General features: G+C 41.2%; 1 protein-coding gene across 1 annotated transcript; it reads left to right on the top strand.

Moving 5' to 3' along the window:
- The first annotated feature begins 1,608 nt into the window (after window positions 1–1,608).
- On the top strand, window positions 1,609–17,908 carry LOC130462864 (uncharacterized). The gene is made up of 3 exons (XM_056831825.1): window positions 1,609–1,802; window positions 1,886–2,198; window positions 17,721–17,908. Exons 1-3 carry the CDS (start codon window positions 1,614–1,616, stop codon window positions 17,906–17,908), a joined length of 690 nt encoding a protein of 229 aa, XP_056687803.1. The 5' UTR covers window positions 1,609–1,613.
- Window positions 17,909–19,660: the final 1,752 nt, after the last annotated feature.

Here is a 19,660-nt window from a genome sequence, read left to right on the forward strand (position 1 = left end):
CACTTTCAGCGCCCAGCTGTGGGCGCGAGAATTTCTAACGCCCAGAGCTGGGCGTTGAAAATGCGAAGGGGGAGGCTGGTCTTTAAATACGCGGACCGTCTCCTTCCTTTCCCATTTCCACCATTTTCGCTCAAACTCTTCACTTCTTTCTACTGATTTTTGCTCGTTTCCTTCACTTTTCTTCACGAATTCTACTCCAAATCACTTCCTAATCTTCCCAATGTAAGTAATTTTCAGTAATTTTGAGCTTTTTTGTCAATTTCAGTATTTTTGTCAAGTATTTTTGTGCATGAAATTGATTTGGGGTTTTTTGATTTTGTGCCCCATTCCTTCAATTAGATAGTTGGAAATGTTCCACATAACATGTTAATTAGTTTGTGCATGTTAATTTTTGCAAGTATTGAAATTTTTGTTGAATTTGGGCATTTTCATGCTAGCCCCCAAGTATGCCTACGACCCTAGTATTTTCTTGTAGGTGTTCTTGGTATATTGCTTGAGTTCCTCATAATTCATGGGTGACAAATCATGGAAGAATTTTGATTTTGCTGGAGTTAATTTTTACTTAGGAAATTTTGCTAAGTATGAACTTAGTATCATGTTTTTAGGGAACAAAATTGTATGACTCCACTTCATGAGTGAAATGCACTCTTTTTAGGGATCGGTGTGAGTGCCGATTTTGTCAAAGGTATAGTGCCTTGTTGTATTGTTGATCAGCATGTCTGACGAGTCGTTACCCCCTCCTGGTGGCCACGAGGAGCGTGGCATGACGCGTCAGTCTACTGGCGCGGGTCCCCTATGGGTGGGCCCTGAGCTCTACGACGGTCGTGATCTGCACTACGACCTAGAGCACCACGTGACTTCCCGCCTTCACGCGAGGAGAGAGACTACGGTTCGCGGCTATGGCGCAGCGACGAGTGAGACCGTTTTTAGCTACCTGAGCTCGGACGCCCAGGGCTTGGTGAGGGCGAGCTCACTGTTTCCGGTGGTTGAGACCTTCTGGGAGATACTGCGGCTTAACATCTCCCTGTCCTTTCTGCGGTCGTTCATGAGGTGGTGGTGGGATACCACCAACACCTTCCATTTTCCTTGGGGCGAGATGACGATCACTCCTGAGGACTACACGGCTTTGACGGGCTTGACCTTTACAGGGAACCCCGTTCGTCTGAGGTCGGATGGCCCATCGCCGACTGTTGCTGAGGGTACCAGGCTCCTGGGCTCGTAGATGGGTAGTAGGTTACCTTCGTACCAGCCCCGTGGGATACCTTTCGCTGACCTGATGTGGACTTTGGAGCATGGGGTAGAGGAGTCGCCTTCAAGACAGGCTCGGCTGTTCTACCTCCATTTTATTACTTCGACTTTTCTATCGGGTCCGACTGACACCTTTGACCCGAGGTGGATAGGCATGGTGGAGGACGTGTCTATACTGGGTGACTATCGCTGGGGCGATTTGGGCTATGCGACGCTTGTCGGCCAGATGAGTTTATCGGTGCGCGACTCGGACCCGAGTAGACGTCACTTTGTGATTACATTAGCGGGAGTGCCGCGTTTGATCGAGGTATGTGCCTAGACTTTCTTTTGTTTTCTCGCTTTTACCGGGCCTCTTTTTTTTTTTAATGTTTTATTGTCCTTTTCTTTTTTTGCAGCTGTGGGCCTTTGAGCACTTACCTTGGCTGGCTCCCCGAAAGGGGCAGAGGCCTTTGGAGTTCCCTGCCGGTCGCCGTTGGGGTTGGAAGAAGAAGCTGACAGTGCGTCCACCGCCCGATACCGTGTGGGATCTTATCCGGGACGGGAACCCTGAGCATGTACAGAATCTTATCCTCTATCTCGTATTTCGTTATTCCTTTATTTTCTATGTGCGAGATCTGACTGCGTTTGTACAAAACAGGTGGTTTGGACCCCATGGCTCTCTTTTAGGGGTACCCATGCTTCGGTCAGGGATAGTTATGCCCTGAGCCAGATGCGGGTCTTGTTCGTTGGCCGCCGGGACCCTGTCTGGTACCTGGGAGAGCGGGTACGTATGCAGACGGTCGGGGCTTTTTCGGTGCCTAGGCCTCCGCCTGCGACCATGCTGTCTACTCGCTCGATAGGCGAGTCGTGGAGGGTCCACTCGAGGACTGGCGTGCCGGCGACGGAGTTGGTGATAGAGGGAGCTAGCTATTACCAGTTTATCCAGGATTCTCTTCGTCTCCCGAAGCCTGGCGCTGTAAGTTGCCTCCTCTCTTCGTATTGATTTTAGTGTTTTCATGCTCGTGCCCATGTGTTTATGCCTACTGTGTTTTGTGTAGGAGTGTCCTGACCCTTCGTTGGGGGGATGGGTGCTTCCCGATGCCCGGATCTCGTATACCGGAGAGAGTGGATCCGAGATTGTGGAGACTTTCCCGGAAGACTGGGTTTTCCATGCTCCGCTCCCTGAGGGAGTAGAGGCGGTATGCGCCTTTTATTTGTGTACTCTTCTTATATTTTTTCTCTCTTTTTTACTAACATTCCTGTTTCAGGTTCCGGCCCGTACGGCCAATGCGATGGTGGGGGTGATCAACTGGTTGAAGTCCGCGTTGGTTCGAGCTCGGTCTGCACTTTCTTGCAGGAGCCCCCACTCTACTCGGGTAATGTGTCCTCTTTTTTTCTTTTGATCTGTACCTTTTGTTTGGCTTTCGGTTATTCACTCTCTTTTTTGTCCTTTTTTGTAGACGGCTGCTGGACGCGCCGGGACCGACGACGCGGGTCCCTCGGGCGGGGGACACGGTCGTGAGAGAGGGAGGACACGACACTCGCCCCTACGGCATCTCCGTTCCGACGCGGGGGTGAGTTCTTCCGGGGAGAGGTCCGAGCCGGAGCGTAGGCGACGTTCCGTGTCGGTGGCCCGAGAGCCTAGCCCCGAGTTGCAGTCACAACCTCATTTTTGGGGTGACTCTGGCTGGGGGCCCTCATACCACGGGGAGTGGAGTGGATGGACCAGCGAGGCTTGGAGACATGGAGCCGATGACGAGTCTTAGGCTTACCTCCTGTTTTGTACATATTCATTCTTGTATTCCGCATGTATATATATTTTTTTTGCGATTTTTGGTGCAAGAATGTTTTGAGCCTTCCGTGGGCTTTGTTTTAACATATTATAGCAATATTAGCTTTTTAAACCAACGACGAATTTTGAAAAGGAAAAGACTTTCGTAAAAATAATGAGTTCATATAAGAGTGCACACATATTTTTAGACTAACCGACTACTTGGGGTATGCATGTTCACTATTTTTTGTTTTTTTGCCGACTCGTGCCATACTCCTTTGTTGGGCTTGTTCCTGGAAATTCTTGTGGCTTTGTTTTTCATTCTATTTGGTCTTGCCCGTGCATGGGTTAGGGTAGAGTGCCCTTTGCAATATCTTTTCTTCTTGATGCGTTGCATGACTTTATTATTTTTTAATTTTTATTGGACCGAATCCTTGAGAAGGATTGCCTACGTATCTTGTCAGAATCAGGTCGCGCGTAGTTCTAGCTTTTGAATTTTTTTTGAAAGGGTGTTCATTACACGTCTGCTTCCCCCCCCCAAGTGTTCGTTTGGTTCTTTGGAGGGTTAGAAAAAGGAGTACGAACACTTGCAGAAGCGGGAGGGTAGGTGGCAAGAGAGAATGACGCTAGATCAAGGGCGAAGGAAATATCGGCGCGCAGGCCTGGGCGTGAAAAATAACGGCGCCCAGTCCTGGGCGTTGAAGTTTTGTCCTTCGCCTTTTCTACTTTATTGAGTTTTATGCCGTTTACTTAGAGTAATGCGCAGAATGTTTGCTTATGAGTCTTAATGTGTTTTATTAGATGCCTTAACTCCGGACTGAATTTTATTAAATATGGTACTTTTTTAATTGGTCTAAGTTCGTGAGGTTAGCGAATTCCGCTCCATCTATGTCAGCTAGTTGGACTACTCCGCCAGGTAGGATGGTTTTTACAAAATACGGTCCTGTCCAGTTAGGCCGGAATTTTCCTCGAGGGTCCGTAGTCGGTGCGCGGACTTCTTTTAATACAAAATCGCCTTTTTTGATATTTCGAGGTTTGACTCTTTTGTTGAATTGCCTTGCGATGCGCTTTTGATACACTTGCACATGATGTAGAGCTCTTAACCTCCGTTCGTCTAAAAGGACGAGCTCGTCGTACCTAGCTGAACCCAATCAGCTTCGGGTAGCTTGCTTTCTAGGACGATCCGGAGGGAGGGAATCTCCAACTCGACCGGTTGAACTGCTTCCATTCCGTATACCAAGGAGTAGGGTGTTACTCCAATGGAGGCGCGGATTGAGGTTCGATAGCCCCATAATGCGAAGTGTAATTTGTTGGGCCAATCCTTATAATTTTCGGCCATTTTTTCGATTATGACTTTAATATTTTTGTTGGCCGCCTCTACCGCGCCGTTCATTTGCGGCCTGTAGGGAGAGGATTTATGGTGTTTGACATGATATTTTTCGAGCAGGTCTTGGACTTCGGCCCTGAAGTGGGAACCTTGGTCACTTATGATTTCATGTGGAACCCCGTATCGACAGAATATGTTCTTTTCTAGGAATCGAGCGACATGTTTGGCCGTTAATTTTGCATAGGAGACTGCCTCTACCCATTTAGTGAAGTAATCAATTGCGACTAAAACGTACTCGTGTCCCCCTACGCCTGTTGGTGATACCTTGCCGATTATATCTATACCCCAGGTGGAAAAGGGCCATGGAGAAGTGAAGGTGTATAGTTCTGAGGGAGGCAAATGGTTAAGGTTACTGAAGATTTGGCATTTTGGGCAACTTTTTACAAAGTGATGACAATCAATTTCCATAGTGGTCCAATATGATAGGTTATGATACATATGATAATACATAAATCATGCGGAAACAACCATTAAGCCAGGAATACATATTATTTACACATAATCATATAGCACAATTTAGATGCATACTTTTTGTTGCGTGCCTTCCCTAGCTGCGCCCGAACCGAACAAGAACAAGTCTTTAGGACTCCAAGTGTCGTCCCTCCGTAGATAGTCCACAGCACGTCCGGATCCGCCTTAAGATTGACCAACTAGAATCGCCCTTAAGGTACTAGAATTTTCGGCACTCTTAGGTAAGAAATATGGCTGAATTTTTCTCTCAAAACTCACTTTGAATACTTGAAATAATCTCTTAAAATATGTGACCCTAGGCACGTATTTATAGAGTTATGGAAAGGGAATTGGAATCCTAGTAGGATACGAATTAATTAAACTTAGAATCCTACAAGAACTCTAATTAATTAATTTATCCTTTTAGGAATAGGATTTTAATCATATACTAATTCTAATAGTTTTAGGAATCGTGCATGAACACAAACTCACACACACACGGCAGCCACGATGGGCCGCCCATGCGTGTGCGTGCGAGCAGCAGCCCTCGCAGCGAGGCCTATGGCCTTGGCGCGCGCTGGGCCTGCCTTGCGGTGGGCCTGGGCGCTGCCTTGGCTGGGCGCGCGTTTGGCTGGGCGCGCGTTTGGCTTGCTGGGCGATGGCCCGACTTCGTGCTGGGCCTTCGTCCGGCAGGCCTCGTCCGATGCTAATTCGTACGATACGATTCCGATTAAATTCCCGGTTCCGGAATTCATTTCCGATACGAACAATATTTAATATTTCCGATTCCGGAATCAATTTCCGTTTCGAACAAATATTTAATATTTCCGTTTCCGGAATTATTTTCCGATTCCGATAATATTTCCGATTCTGACAATATTTCCGTTTCCGGCAATATTTCCGATTCAGGCAATATTTCCATTTCCGATAATATTTTCCGATACGTACCATGTTTCCGTTTCCGGCAACATCTACGACTTGGATAATATTTATATTTCCGATACGATCCATATTTCCGTTTCCGGCAATATCATCGTTTTCGGAGTATTCATTTCTTGCCTGTGACGATCTCAGCTCCCACTGAAACCAAGATCCGTCGATTCCGAATATCCATAGATGGAGTATCTAATTCCATTAAATACTTGATCCGTTTACGTACTATTTGTGTGACCCTACGGGTTCAGTCAAGAGTAAGCTGTGGATTAATATCATTAATTCCACTTGAACTGAAGCGGCCTCTAGCTAGGCATTCAGCTCACTTGATCTCACTGAATTATTAACTTGTTTAATTAATACTGAACCGCATTTATTAGACTTAACATAGAATGCATACTTGGACCAAGGGCATTATTTCCTTCAGTCTCCCACTTGTCCTTAGGGATAAGTGTGCATTTCCTAATTCCTTTGTCGCTCGATGCTTGCTCTTGAACATAAGGTAAGAGTTGTCATCCTTATTATGTCCAGAGGTGTTCCTCGGTTTCAGAGTTCAACTGATCAAATAAACAGATAATCATAGCCTATGATTCATCCGAGCACGGCCATGCATTTCACAGTTTCTAGCTCTCCGAGTGGCCTTGTACAACTTTTAAGCATCTCATCCCGATTTATGGGAGGACAATCCCAATCTTGCGATCTTGAGATTAGACTTCGTTTGATAGGTGATTACCTGAGCGTTGCCTTTATAGCCTCCTTTTACGGTGCGACGGTTGGTCAACGTCAAAGCAACCAGTTCTCAAACAAGTAATCTCAAATCACTCAGGTATTGAGGATTTAGTGTCTAATAATTTTAATGAAATTTACTTATGACAAATTTTCATCTCTTACAGTAAAGTTTCATAGGTCTTGTCCGATACTAGTCTTCCCAAAGTAAGTATCTATGCAAATGATTATGACATTGCCATGTCCACATAGTTCAAGAAACAGAACTACTAGTCATCTTGCATTCTAGTCGTCTAACGTTTTCTATGCGTCCAATTTTATAGAAAACTCCGACTAGGGACCATTTTCAACCTTTGACATTCAAGTTCACTTGATAGACATTTCTTAGTCACAGGACTGGTCCTGACAGTCTATCTTGAATATATCGTCAAATTGAAGGGACTCATCATTTAATAAACCACAAATTAAATGGAAAAATGAATTCTTTTCATTTATTGTGAATGATTAACCAATAATGTTTTACAAAGATTTAAACTCTAAAACTTCAAAACATTAAATAGAGACATCAAAGCCATTCTCCAATATGCTTGATTCCCATAGCTGCAGTGTGCGAGTTGTGCTTCGCCTGCGGCAGAGGTTTAGTTAATGGATCTGATATGTTGTCATCAGTTCCAATTTTGCTTATCTCGACTTCTTTTCTTTCAACGAACTCTCGTAGAAGGTGAAATCTACGAAGTACATGCTTGACTCTCTGGTGGTGTCTAGGCTCTTTTGCCTGTGCAATAGCTCCGTTATTGTCACAATACAGGGCTATTGGTCCTTTAATGGAGGGGACTACACCAAGTTCACCTATGAACTTCCTTAGCCATATAGCTTCCTTTGCTGCTTCATGTGCAGCAATGTACTCCGCTTCAGTTGTAGAATCCGCAATGGTGCTTTGCTTAGCACTTTTCCAGCTTACTGCTCCTCCGTTGAGGCAGAAGACAAACCCAGACTGTGATCTGAAATCATCTTTGTCGGTTTGGAAACTTGCGTCCGTATAGCCTTTAACAATTAATTCATCATCTCCACCATAGACCAGGAAGTCATCTTTGTGCCTTTTCAGGTACTTCAGAATGTTCTTGGCAGCAGTCCAATGCGCCTCTCCTGGGTCTGACTGGTATCTGCTCGTAGCACTGAGTGCGTACGCAACATCCGGGCGTGTACATATCATAGCATACATTATTGAACCAATCAATGATGCATATGGAATCCCATTCATTCGTCTACGCTCATCAAGTGTTTTTGGGCACTGAGTCTTGCTTAGAGTCATTCCATGAGACATGGGTAGGTAGCCTCGCTTGGAGTCCGCCATCTTGAACCTATCAAGCACCTTATTGATATAAGTGCTTTGACTAAGTCCAATCATCCTTTTAGATCTATCTCTGTAAATCTTGATGCCCAATATGTACTGTGCTTCTCCTAGATCCTTCATCGAAAAACATTTCCCAAGCCAAATCTTGACAGAGTTCAACATAGGAATGTCATTTCCGATAAGTAATATGTCGTCGACATATAATACTAGGAAAGCGATTTTGCTCCCACTGACCTTCTTGTATACACAGGATTCGTCTGCGTTCTTGATGAAACCAAAGTCACTGACTGCTTCATCAAAACGTATATTCCAGCTCCTGGATGCCTGCTTCAATCCGTAGATTGATTTCTTTAGCTTGCATACCTTTTTAGCATTATTTGGATCCTCAAAACCTTCAGGTTGTGTCATAAACACAGTTTCTGTTAAAACGCCGTTTAAGAAAGCAGTTTTGACATCCATCTGCCATATTTCGTAATCGTAATATGCAGCGATTGCTAACATTATCCGAATAGACTTTAGCATTGCAACTGGTGAAAAGGTTTCATCGTAATCCACACCGTGGACTTGCCTGTAACCTTTTGCAACCAATCTAGCTTTGAAAACTTCAAGTTTCCCATCCTTGTCCTTTTTCAGTTTGAAAACCCATTTGCTTCCAATGGCTTGGTAGCCATCTGGCAAATCGACCAAATCCCATACTTGGTTTTCAGACATGGAGTCTAATTCAGATTGCATGGCTTCTTGCCATTGCTTGGAGCTAGGGCTCGTCATAGCTTGTTTGTAAGTCGCAGGTTCATCACTTTCAAGTAATAGAACGTCATAGCTCTCGTTCGTCAAAATACCTAAGTACCTTTCCGGTTGAGATCTATATCTTTGCGATCTACGCGGGGTAACATTTCTAGATTGACCATGATTCTCACCAGATTCTTCTAAAGATCTCTGAGCTTCATCCTGAATGTCATCTTGAGCATTCTCTAGAGTTTGTTGTTCGACTCGAATTTCTTCGAGGTCTACTTTTCTCCCACTTGTCATTTTGGAAATGTGATCTTTCTCCAAAAAGACACCATCTCGAGCAACAAACACTTTGTTCTCAGATGTATTGTAGAAGTAATACCCCTTTGTTTCCTTTGGATAGCCCACAAGGATACATTTGTCAGATTTTGGATGAAGTTTGTCTGAAATTAATCGTTTGACGTATACTTCACATCCCCAAATCTTAAGAAAAGACACATTTGGAGGCTTCCCAAACCATAATTCGTATGGAGTCTTTTCGACAGCTTTAGACGGAGCTCTATTTATAGTGAGTGCAGCTGTATTTAGTGCATGTCCCCAAAATTCTAATGGAAGTTCGGCCTGACCCACCATTGACTTGACCATGTCTAGCAAGGTTCTGTTCCTCCGTTCCGACACACCGTTCCATTGTGGTGTTCCAGGAGGAGTCAATTCTGATAGAATTCCATATTCTTTCAGATGGTCATCAAATTCATAGCTCGGATATTCACCGCCTCTATCAGACCGCAGTGCCTTAATCTTCTTGCCTAATTGATTCTCTACTTCACTTTGAAATTCCTTGAATTTGTCAAAGGATTCAGACTTATGCTTCATTAGGTAGACATAACCATACCTACTGAAGTCATCAGTGAAAGTGATAAAGTAGCTGAAACCACCTCTAGCATTTGTACTCATTGGTCCACATACATCTGTATGGATTAAACCCAATAGTTCATTTGCTCTTTCTCCAACTTTAGAGAAAGGTTGCTTTGTCATTTTGCCAAGTAAACATGATTCGCATTTACCATAATCCTCTAAGTCAAATGGTTCTAGAATTCCTTCCTTTTGAAGTCTTTCTAAGCGTTTCAAGTTTATATGGCCTAATCGACAATGCCACAGATAGGTGAGATCTGAATCATCCTTTTTGGCCTTTTTGGTATTTATGTTATATACTTGTTTGTCGTGATCTAATAAATAAAGTCCATTGACTAATCTAGCAGATCCATAAAACATCTCTTTAAAATAAAACGAACAACTATTGTCTTTTATTAAAAAGGAAAATCCCTTAGCATCTAAGCAAGAAACTGAAATGATGTTTTTAGTAAGACTTGGAACATGGAAACATTCTTCCAGTTCCAAAACTAGCCCGGAGGGCAACGACAAATAGTAAGTTCCTACAGCTAATGCAGCAATCCGTGCTCCATTTCCCACTCGTAGGTCGACTTCACCCTTGCTTAACTTTCTACTTCTTCTTAGTCCCTGTGGATTGGAACATAAGTGTGAGCCACAACCTGTATCTAATACCCAAGAAGTTGAATTAGCAAGTATACAGTCTATAACGAAAATACCTGAAGATGGAACGACTGTTCCATTCTTCTGATCTTCCTTTAGCTTTGGACATTCTCTTTTGTAATGGCCTATTCCATCACAATAAAGACAGCTTGATGTGGACTTGTCCTGCTTTGATTTAGCATTGCCCTTGGACTTTCCACCTTTCTTGAACGGTCTCCTTCTAGCCTTGAGTAAATCTTTGGCTTCACAGTCCAGTATTATTTCAGCCTTTCTGACAAGGTGAACAAATTCTGCAACTGTTTCTTCTCTTGGTTCACTTAGGTATAGTTGCTTGAAGCGACCAAACCCACTGTGTAGTGAATTGAGCAAGATAGAGACTGCCATCCTTTCGCTTATTGGTGTTCCTAGTAGACTTAGGCGATCAAAGTATGAACACATAAGATCCACATGGAACCTCAGTGGGACGCCTACCCTCTGTTTAGTGCGAAGGAGCTGAACATGTGTTTCTTGGACCTCCATCCTATAACACCTGTTGGGAGAACTAACCTTTAGACCAGACATTGATTCAATCAACTCATGGACGTTCAGGTCCCTGTCCTCCGTGCTTCCACGACAGATATCCCTCAGATTCTTGATGAGCGTAAAAGGTTCATAAGCTACAAACCTTTTAGCCCAATCATCAGGGATATTGTTCAGCATGAGACTCATAACCTTTTTGAGATCCGCATCCGAGGAGTAAAATCTCTCAGGGGTCATGTCTCTGGCATAGTAGCTTGGCATGGGATGTGACAGTACATACTCAAGTCCATTGAGTTTGACTATTTCAACTAGCTTAGCTTCCCATTCAAGAAAATTTGCCAGGTTCAGCTTGACCATAAGCTCAGAACCCATGATGATGTTTTGATTGTTGTTTGCCATATTAAAACTACAATTGAAAAGAATAAACAAATAAATAATCATTCACAGTTTCTCTTAATAAACTTAAATTCTAGCATACATGCATAATTCAATGTTTATTAAGCATTTTATTCAAGTTATGTGTTCCGGCAGGTGTGAATAAAATGATTCCAAGATCCTAAAATCATTGAAGAACTAAGCACAGTTTGTCGACTTAATCCTAGAACATCTTAGGTAAGCAAAAGCCTTTTGCTAATAGTCTAGAAACTATTCTTGGTTGATAGGTACGTCTAAGAACTTATTAGGTAAACCTATCGATTTTGCCACGACATAAAAGGACTCCTTACTTATATCGTTGAGTTTCACCAAAACTAACATGTACTCACAATTATTTGTGTACCTTGCCCCTTTAGGACCAATAAGTAACACCTCGCTGAGCGAAAAACTATTACTATATTGATGTAAAGGATATCCAAGCAAGTGTATATTTTGGCATGGCACCTTTTAACTCAATTTTTAAGTTTGGAACTTAAGGCTCTTACTATGTTGGTTAGATTTTAAGTGAACTAAAATCCTTAATCATGCAACATAATCAAGCTTTTGATCTCATGCATTTTAAGACATATTTAAAAGCAATAAATAACTTAGAACATGCATAAGATAAATGTGATCTAGTATGGCCCGACTTCATCTTGAAGCTTTAACTTCAAAGTCCGTCTTGAAAATCTCCGTGGGAGGCACCATTTTCTTCAAATAGGGTAAGCTATAACTAATTACAACTATTTGATGGTACGCAGACCATATTTGAATTGAAAAATAACTTTGGTACTTTAGACCAATTACATTTAAATTAATGGTACGCAGACCATATTTTCTATCCTATTTGGGCCATACTAGTCACTTCATAACCTGCAAAACAGTACATATACAATATATACCATTCACCCATTCATTATCATGAATGGCCCACATAGCTGGTTAGTAAAACACATTATGCATCACGTAAACATTTGCAGCAATTAATCAAGGGCTCTAATAATCTACCAATTATTCAGTCCTTATTAATTCTAATCAAGTTGTTTTAACCTTAAGGATTTGTAGACCTAATCAAGAGTCTTATGACTAAAAGGGCTCCCACTTATACCAATAAATTCATATGCTTTACTAATTTTAAACATAAAAATGTATTTCAAGTCTAACCGGAAACATACAAATTTAATTAAAATCTAAAGCTCATATAAATTTATAATTGAATCCAAAAAGTTTAATTTAATTTCAGTCGTATTTAAATTAATTCATGATTTTAATTTTAGTAAAATAATTAGAATAAATAAAATTTATTATAATTACAATATTCAAAATTAAAATCCAAGAAAATAATTTAAATTATTAATTTTAAAATTAATTAAAATTACGTAAATTGAAAAAGATTAAACATTCAAAACGATTTAATCGTAACGCAAACACCCTACGCATCGCACGCCCATGGGCCGCACGCACACAGCCATCGCTGGCCATGTGCGCGCAGCCCATGCGCTCGTCGCATAGCTGCTGCATCTACCATCGCAAGCCATCGCACGCTATGGTGCTCGCTGCGCGCGCGCCAGCGCTCGACGCACGCGAGCCATCGCTCGCTGTGCGCGCGAGCCATCGCTCGCTGTGCGCGCGAGCATTCGCTGGGCGCAGCGCTCGTGGCACGCGAGCTTGCGCTCGCTGCGCGCTCTTGCGCGAGGCAGTGCGCGTCATGGCGCAGCTCGCTTGCTGCCCACACGCGACTGACTTGGCTTGCCTTTCGCCCATGCCCATTTATTCATAGCTCGTGGCCCACGACACAAGGCAGGGCTGCTGCCTTGTGCTCGTGCACCATGCCTTGCTCATTGCATTCGTGCCGCACGGGCGACGAGCTCCCTTGCTCGTCGTCGCATGCCCGCACTATACAACACCCCTTAAGGGTAACACGAAGCGTCCATTGCTTTGTGCGTGCAAGTTATATGAACGAATCGCATAAAAAATTTAAAATTTATATTTAAAATTAATGACAAATTAATAAATAATATTAATTTCATAATTTTAGGGCGAAAAATCGAAAATTTATTATTCAATTGATTTCCGATTGTCTTGGATTCAAGTCTAGGACATAAAAATTTAAAATTTATCATAAATTTACAATTTTTTATGGTGGTTTTTAATCATAGGTTTCTAATTAAATTACAATTAATTATGAAAATCAAATTAATTCTAAATTATTCTAATTTTCAACAAATTAATCATAATTACAAATTAGATTGCATAATTAACAAGGCTAGGCATTCAAACTTGTTAAACATATACAGTAGGTCAATCAAAAATTCAAGATTTATCAACAAGAATCGCAAATATTTAATTTAACATCTTAAATTTACGAAATTTTGCATTCGAAAAACTAAAACCTTCGAAAAGTCATAGTTAGGCTTCGAATTTGAGAATTCTGGGTTCGGCAGAAAAATACTAGTTTTGTCAAAATTTTAGAATGCCTTTTACATGCGGAATTGACACAAAAATCACTCGATTTGGATGAGTAACGAAGAAACTGCCGAAAAACTGCGTACGTATAATTAAATAAACGCAATTTGCAATTAATTAACAATTACGAAAATTAATCACCCCTTTTAATTCTTGCAAATTTGTAATATTTAACCATGTTCATGCAATTTAGATTATGAAAATAATAAGGGGCTCGTGATACCACTGTTAGGTTATGATACATATGATAATACATAAATCATGCGGAAACAACCATTAAGCCAGGAATACATATTATTTACACATAATCATATAGCACAATTTAGATGCATACTTTTTGTTGCGTGCCTTCCCTAGCTGCGCCCGAACCGAACAAGAACAAGTCTTTAGGACTCCAAGTGTCGTCCCTCCGTAGATAGTCCACAACACGTCCGGATCCGCCTTAAGATTGACCAACTAGAATCGCCCTTAAGGTACTAGAATTTTCGGCACTCTTAGGTAAGAAATATGGCTGAATTTTTCTCTCAAAACTCACTTTGAATACTTGAAATAATCTCTTAAAATATGTGACCCTAGGCACGTATTTATAGAGTTATGGAAAGGGAATTGGAATCCTAGTAGGATACGAATTAATTAAACTTAGAATCCTACAAGAACTCTAATTAATTAATTTATCCTTTTAGGAATAGGATTTTAATCATATACTAATTCTAATAGTTTTAGGAATCGTGCATGAACACAAACTCACACACACACGGCAGCCACGATGGGCCGCCCATGCGTGTGCGTGCGAGCAGCAGCCCACGCAGCGAGGCCTATGGCCTTGGCGCGCGCTGGGCCTGCCTTGCGGTGGGCCTGGGCGCTGCCTTGGCTGGGCGCGCGTTTGGGTTGCTGGGCGATGGCCCGACTTCGTGCTGGGCCTTCGTCCGGCAGGCCTCGTCCGATGCTAATTCGTACGATACGATTCCGATTAAATTCCCGGTTCCGGAATTCATTTCCGATACGAACAATATTTAATATTTCCGATTCCGGAATCAATTTCCGTTTCGAACAAATATTTAATATTTCCGTTTCCGGAATTATTTTCCGATTCCGATAATATTTCCGATTCTGACAATATTTCCGTTTCCGGCAATATTTCCGATTCAGGCAATATTTCCATTTCCGATAATATTTTCCGATACGTACCATGTTTCCGTTTCCGGCAAGATCTACGACTTGGATAATATTTATATTTCCGATACGATCCATATTTCCGTTTCCGGCAATATCATCGTTTTCGGAGTATTCATTTCTTGCCTGTGACGATCTCAGCTCCCACTGAAACCAAGATCCGTCGATTCCGAATATCCATAGATGGAGTATCTAATGCCATTAAATACTTGATCCGTTTACGTACTATTTGTGTGACCCTACGGGTTCAGTCAAGAGTAAGCTGTGGATTAATATCATTAATTCCACTTGAACTGAAGCGGCCTCTAGCTAGGCATTCAGCTCACTTGATCTCACTGAATTAATAACTTGTTTAATTAATACTGAACCGCATTTATTAGACTTAACATAGAATGCATACTAGGACCAAGGGCATTATTTCCTTCACAATAGTACCCTGAGCGGGATATTTTTCGGGATAGCATTTTTCCGTTCATATGGGGTCCGCACACGCCGTTATGGTATTCTTCCATTAGTCTTTGGGCTTGGTTTTGATGGACACAAAGTAACTTTATTTTATTCGGCGTGTATTTGTACAGTTCTCCAAGAATTATGCTATATTGTGAAGCGAGGAGGCGTAGGGCCTTTTGTGCTCGCGGGGAAGTGTTTTGGGGGAATTCCCCACTTGTTTTGTAACGAAGGATGTCCGTGTACCATGGTTCTTCTTCGGTGTTTTCAGGTTCGGAGTCTATGGCACAACAATAAGCCGGCTCTTTCCTTCGCTCGACCCGAAGAGTCATTCCGTCCCATTCATTCGGGATGTTGAGCATTGAAGCTAGCTTCGCTAGTGCACCCGCGAATTGGTTGTCGTCTCTTGGCAAGTACGTATACTTGATTTTTTCAAATTGCTCGACTATTTGGTCTAAGTGAGCTTGATATTTTGAGAGACTAGTGCTTCGGACCTTCCATCTTTTGGATATATGGTTGATTATTAGGGAAGAATCCCTGAAGACTTGTAGATGTTTGACTCCGAGGCTAACTGCGGCCTCTAGCCCAACTATGACAATGAGAAAAACTGACAAAACCCGGTTATCGTCACATAAAGGGAGTGCAATTATGTTTGACCACGATGGCCGTAGGTTCCCTTGTGATCCCTGGTGTGGGGATCTCTCAATATACACCCACAAGGTAGAGATTGAGGGTTCGGGGGACTGTAACTACCGAGAGGAGTAATTCGCTCGTCGATAACTCCAGAGGCAGGATATCCTTACTAGCTCAGCATAAATAATTGAAGGGACATGCGTTAACTATTAAACTAATCTGAGTTGATTTTAGCAATATGCAACATATAATACTAATTCGATTGTGATTATCTGATTTAAATAGCATTAAGGGACCTAGCATGATAATCCTATTTCCCAAAAATATTATATTTGTTAGGCGTGATAGAACAAGCAGATTAGGTTAGTTTAACAGTTTATAAAAAGGGGGAGGAAAGCAGTTAAACCATCGAAAAGGGACACATTACGACGCACCCTTGAGAGGTGCGTCACGGTTCTCAGAAAACTAACCACTTTGACTTTGCTATTTCTCCTTTTTATTTAACGAATCTCAATTATGGGACAGGATACGTTATGTTCGATTTATGGATCGATTGCGACAGAACGCGTGAACAGTTTCGCAGCGAGAGGCTTAGGCTAAGGATTGGAGTCAATACTCAGAATATAATTGTGTGTTGTTGTTGTGTTCTTTTCACGTCGAATTTAGGGGCCTATTTATAGGGAAGAGTTCGTGGAAAGATAGAATTGCAGAGTTCTAATCCACAAAGAATTAGGAAAAAAACACGTACCCAGGTATTTTCAGCGCCCAGGCCTAGGCGCCGAAGATTTCGGCGCCCAGAGCTAGGCGTTGAAAATAGGGTCTGGGCTGTTTTCTTTAGTCAGATTCGGATTCCTGAAATCCGTAGAGTTTGAGATTAATTCGAGTCTTTTAGCGCGTATCAATTTTGTGACGGAATGCGTCTGGGCCCGTTACAAACTCTAGGCTCGTTAGGATTTCAATTCATACGTAACTCTTATTTCCGAATCATATAAGGAATAGGATTCTCGTAGTTTTCTATCTCATTTAGGATTTATGTTGGAATGCAACACCTAATTCTGACAGGTTTCTATCTTTTATGATTTGCCACTTTTAGAAGCTACCTTTTACGGCAGTTACTATTTTTTAGCAGGTTTCCATAAATAGCAGGTTTCGGGTGAAATGAAAAGGGGAATTGAGATTCGTTTATTTCATAGGAGATGCGTTGTCAAGTGGAGATTTACGTTTTCATCATCGAACCTTTCCCTTTCGGGAATGGGGACAAAAGTAGGTGTCTACACTCGTCCTTATTATGTTTTTCTCCTGCGTAATTCTCTTTATGGCTTAAAACAGGCACTACGAGCATGGTACCAACACTCTGTTGAATATGCGGCAACCATTGGTTTCTCGCACTGTACATCCTATAGCTTTTTCTTCGTTTACTTTCGTGGTAAACACACTACATACATCTTGTTATATGTGGATGACATTATTCTAACTGCATCTTTAGATTCTCTCAGACTCAACATTATGTCCAAGTTAGCTACAAAATTCGCAATGAAATATTAGGGTTTGTTGAGATACTTTTCGGGAATTTTCATCTGTCGGGACAAAAATGGCCTAATTCATGTCTTAGAGTTCATATGTAGAGGATATTCTTGACATGGAAGACATGTCTCAATCTAAGCCTTACCCCACTCTAGTTGACAAAAATGAAAACTTAGCGCTACTTATAGTGCATCGTTTGAAGATCCTACCAAATATCGATGCCTGAAAATGCTTTGCAATAATTGACTTTTACACGACCAAACATTTGCTATGGAGTGCAACAAGTTTGCTTGTATGATCCCAAAGTTGAGCATATGGAAGCATGGGAACGCATTTTGTATTACATTGGAGGTACGATTGATTTTTTGGTACGCATTTATACAAATCCTCTATACAGTCATTGTTATCATATACAGTTGCAGATTGGGGAGGGTGTACAGACACTCGACGCTCCACCTCGGGTTATTGTGTATATTCTGGGGATAACATGATTTCTTGGTCTTCAAAGCGTCAACCTACACTATCCAAGCTAAGTCTAGTGATGATGTTGAGTATAGAGGAGTTGCAAATGCGATCTCTGAATCTTGTTGGATTCGTAATATGAAATAATAATCATGAAATAAATCAGTTAATAAAGTTCTAGGAAAAAAGATCCTACAAATGCAAATCGGGGTCAAAACAAGAATCAAATTACAAAAACATGAAAATACTACTGAAGGAAAACATGTTCTCTCGAATCTGTCACCCTTAGATCTAGTAATTAAGCTAATTAAACTTTCGGCAAACCCTTACTCGATTTAACGAAGTATTGCTTAGAAAAATCTCAAGCATAAAGTTTAAGATATGACCATGAAAACCTGTTTAGTATTACATTGCCTTTGGAATAAGAAAACGAAATTACGAAGTAAACATAATTAAGTTGTAACACTATTCACACAAGCTCATTTGACCTTCTTTTGTGATTTATAATTAAGAACAAAACATATTCGTGTGGGTCTTTGTTAGATTTGTCTCCATAAATCGTTTTTAAATATCAACTTTTTATAAAAAAAAATTATCCATAATTAAAGATATGATATTAATTTTTGAAAGCATGCATTGGTAAACGTACGTGACTAAAAAATTGTGTCATGTAAATAAGAACGGAGGAACGTATAATAAGATGCATGCTCAAAACGTTTTGTATTTCAACAATTGAAGTATATAAAGAGCGCAACCAACATGGAGTGAATTACAACTCCAACAAATATAAGAAGTATATTTTTCCCTCCAAAATCTTTTGCTTTAAATACTGCACCAATATCATTCGAATGTAATAATTAGGGAGCTAGTTAGTAAAAGTTTATAAAGTAAAACACGTACAAGTTTAGATTGAAGTTTTTTTTACCAATACACCTTCTAACACCAAAAATAGATTGTATAGATTTCAGAATCTCTGGGTCCTAGACAAAGAGACTCACGATATTGTTCGTAAAGAATGGCAAAATAATATCCTGGGATCCCGGTTCTTTAGGATAGGCCAAAAATTACGAGCAATAAAAATAAAACTCAAATCTTGGGCGCACTAGAAATACGGTCATATGAACAACAAGTTATCCCAAAATCTGGATAAAATCCAGAATTTGCAAGCGCAGCTTCTAAACCAACCCTTCAACAGAATACTCCATGATCATCTGCTTAGAATGATCAAGCAACGAGAAAAACTTCTACTATTTAGCCAAAATAGTTGGAAAAATTTTGCGAAAGAATGGTTAACAAAAGGAGACCGTAACTCTCATTTCTTTCACCAACGAACAAAAATGCAGTCAACTAGGAACCTAATCCACCGCTTAAAAAATGATCTAGATCAATGGGAAGATAATCCAGTGACAGTTCAATCAATCCTGGTTCAATCTTTCAAGAAACGTTTTACCTCTAATAGTCCAAGAAACAGGAACATCGACCTTTCGTTCCTACCAAAAATCCTCTCCCAAGACGAAGAAAATAACATAATCACCCCTTTTTCGGATGAAGAAATCAAAGCATCCTTTTTTGATATGAACCCCCTAAAGTCTCCAGGCTCGGACGGATACGAACCAAATTTTTTTCAAGCCTACTGGAACATTATTGCGAAAGAAGTCACAACGGCAATCAAAAGCTTCTTCCACCATGGATCAATCCCCCCAGCCCTTAATCATACTATCATTGCCTTATTCCAAAAAATAATCTCCCGGAAAATCCAAATCATTTCAGACCAATTAGCTTGTGCAACACAATGTATAAGGCTATTGCAAAACTTTTAGTTTCAAGACTTACACCGATTCTCCAAAACCATATAAGCCCCTTTCAAAATGCCTTTACGCCGGAAAGATCAATT

The sequence above is a fragment of the Spinacia oleracea genome, chromosome 1 (assembly GCF_020520425.1).
Source record: "Spinacia oleracea cultivar Varoflay chromosome 1, BTI_SOV_V1, whole genome shotgun sequence".
In the NCBI taxonomy this organism is placed as follows: Eukaryota; Viridiplantae; Streptophyta; class Magnoliopsida; order Caryophyllales; family Amaranthaceae; genus Spinacia; species Spinacia oleracea.